The following is an 11854-nucleotide window of genomic DNA, read 5'->3' on the forward strand; positions in this document are numbered from 1 at the left end:
ATGCTTGTATGGAACCTTCTCTGGATCTCCTGCAAAAGCCTCCCGCTCAAGGATCTCTATTGGTCTAACATTAATTTCATATGCTCCTTTTGGTTGAGGGGGACATATGCTTGAATGGAAAATTGATATAAAGGTATCCATGGTAAAAGTTATAAGTAAATCTGAGAACAAAAAAAAGTTAAAAACAATAACAGTAAGATAAATAACAACAAATGAAAATAAACTATGTGTGAGTGGGAATGTAATAACTAAGCGCTTCCGGTGCTAGAAAATAAGTTGATAACCTGTTTTTAACAACGTTATTGTAGTGTTTTCATGGGAAGTATTTCCCCAAGAAATATTGTCCCACGGGAAGAGCTTTGCTTCAAACCTTTGAAACTACTATTTTCTACAACTACGTTGTCACACTACCACATTTCACACCCAAACCATGGGTTGGAAATAGCCTATTCTATAAGTTGCAATGGGTTCGATGTAATTAAGGAGATGGTTTAAAGTAAATACTACTAAGAACAAAAGCGAAATAAAGTAAAGTAAAACTGAAAGTAATGAAAAAGGAGTTGTAGTTGTAGCATTGAATAAAATGAAAGGTGGTTTCTATGGTACCAAAACCGAAAAATGGTTATAGCAAAAAAAAATCACATGATACAAATCCACATAAGTGTATGGTGCAAACCTGCAGAACGAGCAAAAAAATATTCATGTGATGCAAATCTGTAAAACTTGTGGTGCAAAAACACAAAAAGGTTGCAGCAAAAAAAATTAACCACCTAACGGCTGATGACGGTAACCTAGCTTGTAGCTCAGGAAACTGCCTTTTGTAGCACCCAGGACGAAGATCGGTAGCAACCACGAAAGGTTTTCGTAATATTGGCCGCGTCAAGAGCGTTGTAGCATCAGCGGTGCCTTCCATGATCTCGAGCTCCACCATCATCGGCGAGATCTTGACTTACGTCCTCGCAGGCAGAGCACCGGTGCCTTCCATGATCTCGAGCTCCACCATCATCGGCGAGATCTTGACTTACGTCCTCGCAGGCAGAGCACCCGCGTTCCCAACGCTCGATGGCGTCAAGGACGTGGCGGTGGAGGCCCTTTTGGTGCTCCATGAGTCGATGCAGCCTACTACGTGCGAGCATCTCTGGAGGACGGCCAGGGGCTTGCAACACCACCACTTTGGGGTGTGGTCGGCAATGCTCCGTGGGGCACGACCAGCAACCAGGTCACACTGGCTGCATGAGGAGGAGGTCGGGGGAGGTGGCGGTCGCGTGTAGGGGAGGTGGAGCTCGGCGTGGGCGGCGACGAGGGTGCGGGAGCTGCGGGGGAGTTGGCCGGCGATGAGGGCATGGCAGGCGCGACACCGGGATCAGTGGTGGCGGCAGCCGACCATGCTGGGGGCTACCAACGAGCTGGGGGAGCAGCTGCTGAGCCACGTGAGCGATGCAGACCGAGTCAGGCGGATAAGGAAATTTTCATTTCTTTTGGACAATTGGTTGGTGGGGCCTGAGAAAGGTATGTCCTCACGCCTGTAGGATAAAGAGCGTCAAATGTTCGTGCATCCGGAGGTTGCAAGTGAGCGTAGCCTCCAGGAAAAGAACATCATTTTCCTCATTTTATTATAGGCAACACAAAAATAACAAAATATGATTATTTTTAGAGATTTTAAAATGTGATACTCGGATCTACATTTAGTTTGACTTTTTGATTTTTTTTAAATAAGGAGGATCAGTGATGCCCATGTGCATCAAATCTCAAGGAAAAGTAAAAAAAAAAAAAAGCAATCGGATGCAATATAAGGGCGAGAAAAATCATGATCGTTCATGCATTTCCCTAGAAAACCTGTTTGTGTATCACCTCATGGGACCGACAAGATCATAAGACTTCAATTCGATTGGCTCGAAACTTCATTGTAACGATGGCAGCTTAAAGACCAGATCTACTAGATCCCACACACACCCTCCCCATGAAACTAAAAAGTTCATTAAGTCCGGCCGCATATGTGTGTGCATCGGTGCAGTTGCGGAGGGACCAATAATTCCTGAGTTTGGGCGGACCGTGTGCTAAGTAAAAAACTCCAAGGACATGTTTGATTAAGAAAGACGAATGAATAATATGTCATGCCATATAAAATTCTATGAAAATAAAAAAACACAAAAAATTGTTGTAGAAGTCGTTTGATTGCATGCAGGAAAAATTCTATAGAGAGTGAGTACATGTTATAGTTATCATAGACACATATGAAATTTTTTCAAGAAGTCTAACCTCTTAGAAATCATACGGAATTGTAGTGTAGTAAAACAATCCATAGAAATTGTGTAGGGTTCAATTATTTAAATCAAACGCCCTTTGCAAATCCCTTGAATCAAACAAGCAATAAAAATTGCATTTGGAGGAGAACTAACATGTGGTTGGATATGTGGTTGGATGGTTAGGAGGACGCAGGCACCCCCAAGGTTTAACACTTTGATGTCTCATAAAAGATGGATTATTCTTTCAGCCCGTGGACACCGAGGCACCTATGGTGGCTTCTTCAATTTCTAGACCCGTCGGATCAGTTTCTTCGACCCAGTCTCAGAGGTGCTCATAGGGGTGAGTATATATGCGTAGTGAGCGTCTGTGTTTGTACTGTTTCTCAAAAAACTTGCACTCAGACTTTTGGATGCGTTTATGCGCCTCTGACCATTGTCAGCAGCATGAATCGCCACATGGTAAAGGGTACCCGGTTCGGAAGGTGAGTTACTCCTGGTGCTAGATCTGACGACTAACTGGCAGATCCAAAGGATGCAACTTGCAGCAACATGGAGCTTCCGTGTTTGTCACGCTCGTCGCACTTCTATTTCCGCTTGCTGGCTTCGTGGTGCCAACCCTGCTCGTATGTGTTGTTGTTCATGTCGTCGTGGTGTCTGCAACTCCGTGAGTGTGAGATCGTGAATGTCGGGATAACGGGCCCAAAAGGTGGACTGCGTGTTCGGCTCTCCGGTGAGCAACGTGGTGGCAGTTGTGGCTCTTCTCCTTGGCCATGTTGGTTTCAAGGAGCAGTCGGCATGGAATTCCGGAGTTAGCGATGCTTCGCCATTGGTGGCACCTGGATTACATCTTGGAGGCATGCTTTCGTGGTAGTGGGTTGTCGGTGATACCGTGGTGTTTGGTGCAGAGAAGGGCGTTGATGTGGCTGCACTAGTTTTCTGGGTGACAACCCTTGACCGTTTCGGTCACTACGACTGTGGCATCTAGCATTGTTACCCTTCTAGGGGTCTACATGAAGCTCCGGTTCCTCTGAGTCTCGACATGCTGGCATCGGTGGACATGCTTGGATCCTATCTCGATGCACTTAGGTCCCATCATACATGGGGCGTTCTCGGTGGCTTCCTAACATACACATGTGAGTTAGTTGTCACCGGTCCTGGTACTCAGTATCTGCTAGCGGGATTGGCCCTCCACTGACCGAAGCGAGAGTGCATGCGTCCGTTTCCGATGATAGCTTGGTTAGTGTGGGGCGATGATGTCTGGATATTTGGGAAAGTTGATAGTACTATCCTTGGATGCGGTAATGGCTAGGGCGCCAGATCTAGGCAGTGCAGTCCTACATTTATTGACCGTCTGGTAGATCCTGCCAGATGCAACTTGCGGGCAGCACCGAGGCGTTGTACCGGTCATGCTTGTTGCACTTCTACTTCCGCTTGAAGGATTTATCGCGTCAACCTTCCTCTTCTGTGTTGTTGGTCATGTTGTCGTGGTGTCTACCGTTCTGTGGGTGTGAGATCATGGATGCCGAGGCAGAAGCCCCGGAAGCTAGATTACGCATTCGATTTTTCAGTGAGCAACGTGGTAGTGCTGGTAGCTCTTCTCATTGGCCACGTCGGGGTGGCAAGGAGCGGGCGGTAGGGGATAATTCTGTTGGGGATGCTTCGGCTGTGGCAACGCTTAGATGCATCTTGGAGGCCTGATTTGGTGGCACCGGGCGGTCTGTAGTACCATGGTGTGGTGCGGAGGTAATTTCGGGTGAAAGCCAAGCGCTCTGGAGTCAACGGTGGCGATGAGTGTGGGTATAATGACCCCCTAGGGAATCTATGTTGTTATCTCCCCTTCACTAGGGCTCCATATGAAAACCCTTGACATTTTGGTCTCGACAACGACGCCTCCAGCCATTGTTACATGTAAAATTTATGCATGAACTTTGGTGTTTATTATGTTAAAATCTCTAAATATTTGGAAAATTTGTTATATTTATTAGGAATAACTTACTAATAGTAGGAAAAGTACAATTTTTTGTGATTTACACTTTTTGTGTAGTATTATAAGAAAATCACAAAGGGGTCCCAGATGTAGTGAAATTTTGAGTTTCCCGAAATATGTCCTTGTAGAACAATTTTCAAAGATGACCATGAACTGACCCGGGGACGTCAAATAGGAAAATTATAATATTAAATTTGTTGGAAATTTTTCTTTGAGCATTTTGGTATATATTGATCTTAAAAATCAGATTTTTTATGCGACTAGCAACCTAGGAGCACTGAAGAGTTCAGAAGCAGTTTCGGGATTCCGAAATTTGGTGACATAATTTATTCCAGCACTCATCATATGTGATGCATTTGACCATATATCGATTTCTTCGAGTTGTGAGGATAGAGAGGGGCCCTAGGAATATTCTAGAAGTTCCCAAGAGCTCTTAGATCAAAGGGAGTTAGATTCCGTGGCCAAGGTTAACTCTCCAACACTATATATTGATGGGGAACACTAATTTTTTGATTCTCCAACCATTGTTCACAGTCACCAAGGGGAGAGAGGCATCTCCACACCATCACCAAGTCAAAGTAAGAAGGGGACCAAGAAGCCGCTGCCCATCACCTGCGCCAAGCTACCGCCATAATCACCGCTAGGATACTTATCTTCATCAACCACTTCAACAAAGCCTTCAATCCTCTCTCCTTCATGAGGAGGAGTTTCACCCCCTTGTATTTGAGGTTTATGGTAGTACATTGATTCAATCTCTCTCTTTATTATCATTATCTAATCCATATGAGTTGGCCAACATGATTATGAATCTATAGATGTAATTACTATGATGGATATTTAATGACATTGGCACTTCAAGTGTAGAGTGTCGCGTCAGCGAAGTATTTTCCCCATAAGGGTGACTCAATTTTAAGTATGACTTAAACACCTCAGAAAATTAAGCCAATTTACGTAAAAATATAGGATAAAAGTTAAAGCTACATTATTAAGGAAAAAAAATTGGAGCTACAAGTAAGGAGAAAAAGTTTGTGCACTAAAAATTGCAGCACAGAAATCAGCAACTCCATATTATGTTTGCAACTTTAAACATCCAAATGGGTAAAAACTTGATAATTTATTTAAAACCCAGAGAGTAAACTAAAATAAAACTAACATTCTAAAGCAAGCATGCAAAAAAAATTATAAATAAAAACATCTCGGGTTGCCTCCCGTAAAGCGCTTTCTTTATAGCCATATAGCTAGGCTTACTTACTTGATTCAAGTGACATGGAATTTTTGTGGTAGCATAAATTCTACCTCCTTTTTCCTTGGAAATTGTTCCATACACCTCTTATGAGGGAACTGAAGCTTAACATTTCCTTCTTTCGAATCAATGGTAGATCATGTTGTTCTCAGAAAAGGTCTTCTAAGGATAATAGGACTAGAGGAATTTGTCCCCGTGTCCATAACAATGAAATCAACAGGTACATATGTCATATGTAATTCAACCGTAACATCTTTTACTTTTCCTATTTCCTTTTTGGTTGAATCATCAGCAAGTAATAACTGAACAGAGCATTTTCCACATTTTTAAGGTTGAGTAATTCATACAGCTCTTTTGAGATAACAGAAACACTAGATCCTAGATCAAGAATAGCATGGTGTATTTCTTTGTCAATAGATATTAAAACCTTGGGAATCCACACATCCCAAAGATTGGGTGGTGTCATGGCCTCATTATTATACCTCTTAATATTTTCTTTAATAACATAATTGGCAATATAAGAACCAAAACCAGCTTGATTAACATTGATAGTGAAATCTGTAGCAAAATTTTCTAGTATAGAAATTAATTCATTCAAGCTACATTTATCAAGATCCAAGAGTGGTTCCCTAGCTTCACTAAGCATTTATCATTAGCAAGCATAAGAGTTTCTTTTTCATCCATAGCATTCAAAGTTTCCCAAGATCTATCTATAACTTCTTGCACATATTTAATTTTTTCTTCATGGCTCTTTTGTTGCAAGATATTTACTAAAGAGATAACTTCTTGTGTTAAGAGCTCAACTTTATCAATCGAAGCATCTTTCCTTTCAAATTTTGCTATGAATTCTTTATTCAACTCTTTTTGTGAAGCAATAAAAGATCTAATGGTGTTTTCTAATTCATTAGAATTATTACCACTAGCATATTTGTTGGGCACATAAGGGGGCGGCCATAGCTATTGTTGTAATTATTATTCACATACCCATTGTTGCCAAAATTCCTTATAAATTAACATCCACATTTTCATTGTTGTTTCCAACTAGATCTTGTAAAGGGACATTATCATTATTTTGTTTAGCTATGTATGCAAGGGTGGCCTCAATTTTATTAGATAAAAGATTTTCTTCTTTAATTGAATGCACTTTCTTTGTGGGATTAGGTGCTCTTTCAGTATGCCATTGACTATGATTATGCAACATGCTTTCTAATATGGCTTTAGCTTCTGGTACAGTTTTTCCCATAAAAGCACATCCCGCATCAGAATCTATCATGCTTCTAGATATTATGTTTAACCCATTATAGAAAGAGTGTAGGATATTCCATTCATTAACTCCATGTGATGGGCAAGTTCTAAGCATGTTTTTAATTCTTTCCCACGCTCACGTTCATTATTATTTTGTCTAAAAGACAATATGCTATTTCTATTATGTAGGATTTTAACAGGTGGATAATACTTCTTAATGAAAGCCTCTTTAAGATCATCTCAAGAATTAATACTAGCAGTAGGTAATGACAATAACCATTCTTTGGCTTTTCCTATAAGAGAAAATGAGAATAATTTCAGCTTAACAATATTGTTTTACACATTTTTAAATATTTGCATATCACAAATTTTTGCAGAAATCAAGTAAATGCATAGAGGCATCTTCACTAGAACTACTGCCAAATTATTCCCTAGTTATAAGATTTAATAACCCAGGACTTACTTCAAAGCTTTCAGCAGTTATCTCGGGTGTAGTAATATGTTTAGCAATAAAATGATCATTAGGAGTGTTTGTGTAGTCACACAATTTAGTATTTCTTTCCCCCATGATTTTCAGAAGATAGTTGCTACTACTTTTTATGTATTTTTCAAAAAAATATTAAGAAAGAGAACTAACCAGCAAAAACTAAAAGCAAGCAAACAAAGACTAAAAACAAGACAAATTAAATACGATGTAAAATCTAAAAGAGATAGGAGAGCTCACGGTGATGTTACCTCCCAAGCTTGGGTGAGAAACGGCGCCAGGAAATCTCTTGCAGTGCTTGGAGCTTCTCGCGTAGCAACCACTGTGTTGCAACTCTTTTATGTTCCCCGGTAACGGCGCCAGAAAATTTCTTGATGACGTTGGGACTCCAAGTGCAGAGTGTTGCATCAGCGAAGTATTACCCCCACAAGGGTAACTCGGGGGTTTATATCGAACTCTCGGGGAACTAGATGAAAGATTATACTCTTCTCTCTTCTTCAAGAAATCCTGCAAGTAAAATAAATGTCTTGTGTCCCCAACTCCACCGTTGGTTGTCAAGGACAAGGTTTCGCGTAAGTAAATAGCACAAGTAGTAATAAAACAAGTAGTAAAATAAACTAGACAAAGCAACTAAGTAAAAATTGTCAAGGGCTTGATTGTTTTTGGTGTATTGGATGCAAATAAGAAAGATACATATTTTTGTATTTTCGGAATAAAATAGTGCATCAAATAGAAAACAATGTAAATACAATATAAAGGTGTTTCTTATGATAAAAAAGTGGACTGTGGTTCATGGGCTCGCTAGACTACTCTCTCATAAAGTTGTGGTGGAAAAAAATCAATTCATCAATGAGATATGAAGGTACAAATAATATTATATATAAGATCAGAATTAATATGGGCATCACGTCCTAACATAGAGATGATGCAACACACCTCTCTTATGCTCCACAAGAATGAAACTTCATCAGTCTTGTATTAAGAATTAACAAAGCATAGAAATAAGTACTTTGACATGAAGTCTGAATATCAAATATGCTACCTTGAACAAACACGATCATCATTACTTTCACATGATAAACATAGCACATGCATTCACTTAATCCCTAGTGTGGTAGCAAAAGAAAGGCAAAACCATAATAGCTCTTGAACATATTGTCATTATCCAATCACTAAAACCTTGTTACTCCATCTAACACACACATCACCCCAGACACGCTCTTGCATAGATGTTGGATCAGAACATAAACTTAAGAACGGGGTATATAATATGCATCTATCAATACATCTCATAATATAATATTATCAGATATCATAAAACAATATCATAGAACAAGGATCCACCACATAAGTATTACAAATATGGCCATAATCATGATAGGAAGCTCATATGGCACTAAGTACTATGAAGAACATGAGAGAAATAAATCAAGACTACTCCCTCTTGATCATGGTGATGATGATGATGTTGGAGAAGGTGGAGATCCCTTCGGCGGTGATCCCGGTGGAGTTTCCCCCTCCAATCTTCTCTGCAGCTGCCTCCGTTTTGGTGTTTCTGTCGGCGCTCTCCTCCCGAGAACTCTTTGGGGCCATGTATATAGGGGTTTTAGGGAAAAAGACGTCGGTTCGCGAATGAATTAGGGCAAACGGACGCTCGAGGGCTGAACGGATCTGGGTGGCGTGGCCAGACATTTGGCCGCGCCACTTGGCCTCGTTTGGCCCTCGAGCCTCTTCAGGTGTGCTTCAAAAGTCCATGTTGTTTCTCCAGATGAAAAAATGATGCTCCAAAAATCGCAGGTCAATTTGACTTCGTATAGGTCCCTAAAAGTGAAAAATACGCGAAACAGGGTTTTTCCTGTTCTGCAGGGTTATAAACCAACTAAAGCGGATCATTGGCAAATCCCCATAAATCAATGTAAAACATGGTATTATCATCATATATGTTGCAAATATGTGAGAATTCAATATGATAAAGGACAAAGTTCATGTATGCATTTTACATGCATCAATATTATGGTGTAAGATGATACATGTTATGTATTTACCGTTGTGTTGGATCTTTATAGTTTGTCATACTCTTGAAGCACATTATGATGTATATTGCATTGGTTAAGATGATAAAACTTGGCGCACTAAACGAATTGGTTAACACTTCGAATTTCGATGCATATTTCATGAAGAACCTATAGTTCAAGCTTACCATGGTATGAATTATGCTTATCCATGGATGAAGTGGAAAATTCTGCATCATATAATTATGTTTATCAAAAAACATTACAGAACATCATAAATAGTGAAATGACCATTGTACAAATGAAAGGTAAAGTTGCTAACCTCGATTGAGGAGGAAAGAAAGAGGAGAAAGCTTAAGTGTCGCTCGGGCACCTCATATCATTTTTGTTTTGTGTGAAATCAAGTGGCATCATTCTCTCAGGCATTTCATCGAGCACCTCTTGTGCATAGGAAAGAAAAATAAACTAGCACACAACCCTCACACCTTCCACCAAGAAAAACAGAGGAGAGGGCTAGCTGGGACGAGCTGAATTTATAGGCAAGGGACCGGTTCGTGGCACGGCCCGGTGCTAATAGTTACCTTTAGCACCCGTTCGTGCCACGAACCGGTGCTAAAGGTTTCACGCCTGCCACCCGGCTGACGCCAACCCTTTAGCACCGGTTCGTGACACGAACCGGTGATAAAGGTCCCGCACGAACCGGTGCTGAAGCCCTACGGGTCCTCTGCGACGTTCTGGCTGCATGAACCGGTGCTAATGCACCCTTTAGTCTAGGTTCGTAGCATGACCGATGTTAATGCTCTCTGCGGCTCCAAATATAAGCCATGTTTTCTACTAGTGAAGTACAGTTAGTTACACACCACGAGTACAACCATAATAGTATTGGAAGTACGAATTTTTTTATTTTGAAACCTATCAACATGGGATCTAGTTTTAAAGATCTTGACGTGAGGGTCCCAACAGTGAAAACGGTTCGTAATTTGGTCTTACGGTTCTCAAGATATTTTATTTTGAAAAGGTGAATCTAAAAAAAAGGAAAAAGCTGAGACAAACCACCCTCCACCTATGATTTTCTCTCCTCCCTCATCCCCACCTTGCTTCCTCTTGCGACACGTGGCGAGTAGGGGGACCATTTCTCGAAAAATTTATGGTACCACAACGCGCCACCTGTAGCGTGCGGAGAGAGTTGGTTCCCTTTGCGAAAGTTAACCTTTTTCTACCTGTAGCGTGCGGAGAGAGTTGGTTCCCTTTACGAAGGTTGACCTTTTTCTAGAGATTTTGATATTTATTTCAGTATTCCGAAAAAAAAAGCCCATTAAATTTGTTTCCGGTGTTGCCCCAACGGCCCAGCCCCCTCAGGATTTGATATTCTACATCTATCTATGAATAGGCCCATCTAAGGGGCGGCTAACGCACCCGTCCAATCAAAGGGGAAAGAAGAAAAACGAGACACAGCGCGCGCATGCATGAACCGAAGACCCGGCCAACGCACACTCTGAAACCTCTCTTGTCTCTTGGTTTTGCATGTAAGATCACACGGACACTCCTCTCCTACAAAAATGGCGATCAACGAGTGTGTCTCCGACCACTAGCTACTACCTGCCTGTCTGTCTCTCCATCTGTCTTAGATCCATCCATCGCGCGCGCGCCATGAAACATTCTCTCCCCAACTTCTCCATCAGCTAGCTAGCTGCCCAGAGATTATAGATCGATCGAGTTGGCCGGCCGGCCGGAAGGAATCAACTGATCGATGGGCAAGGCGAACACGGTGTCGTCGTGGCTGTGCTGCCCGTGCCGGTGCCTCTTCTGCGGCCTCCTCAGCTGCATCTTCAGCGTCGTCGCCTGCGTCCTCGTCGTCGTCGGCCTCGTCGCCATCGCCCTCTACCTCCTCTTCCGGCCGCACCTCGTCCACGCCACCGCGGACACCGCCGACCTCGCCGGCTTCAACCTCACCCCGCGCACCTGGATCCTCCGCTACAACCTCTCCGTCGCGCTCTCGCTCCGCAACCCCAACACCCGCATCGGCATCCACTACCACTCCGTCGCCGCCGAGGCTTACTACCAGGGCCAGCGCTTCGCGCACGTCGACCTCCCGGACGTCGACCAGGACACCGGCGAGACCACGGTGGTGCCCGTGGTCTTCACCGGGGAATTTCCGCTGGAGGGCGGCGTGGCCGCCGCGGGGTTCCGGAAGGAGGCCATCGAGCAGGCGCGGTTCTCCGTCGACCTCAAGATCACCGCCAAGATGAAGCTCAAGGTGTGGGCGTTCAGGGTGTCCGGCCCCAAGCCCAGGATCGACTGCCCGCTTACCATCCAGAGAAGGAACGCCTCCTCGCCACCCGGCGCCGCGCCTCCCGAGTTCCACCCCACAGAATGCCGCGTCTGGTTCTGATCTCTCAACTCCTGATCGATGGATCGATCAAGATCACTAGACTCCTAGGTCGAAATTACTAGTTAAACTAGCCGCTTGCTGCATCTTAATTAGTTATGCATTCCCTTGGTTGATAATTTTTTAACGTTTGTTTTGTTTATCAATTAATCTGTAGTACAGTAGTACTAAGATGGAAATTAATACGATTCACTCTATCGAGAAGAAGATGTTCATAACTAATCCTCCCCGACTGTTGCTCCCTCTAG

The 11854-nt window shown here is 42.6% G+C and overlaps 1 protein-coding gene across 1 annotated transcript; it reads left to right on the plus strand.

Moving 5' to 3' along the window:
- The first annotated feature begins 10967 nt into the window (after positions 1–10967).
- Positions 10968–11609, plus strand: LOC124707268 (NDR1/HIN1-like protein 10). Its single transcript, XM_047238936.1, has one exon. It carries the CDS (start codon positions 10968–10970, stop codon positions 11607–11609), a length of 642 nt encoding a protein of 213 aa, XP_047094892.1.
- Positions 11610–11854: the final 245 nt, after the last annotated feature.

This window comes from Lolium rigidum, chromosome 1 (assembly GCF_022539505.1).
Source record: "Lolium rigidum isolate FL_2022 chromosome 1, APGP_CSIRO_Lrig_0.1, whole genome shotgun sequence".
NCBI lineage: Eukaryota > Viridiplantae > Streptophyta > Magnoliopsida > Poales > Poaceae > Lolium > Lolium rigidum.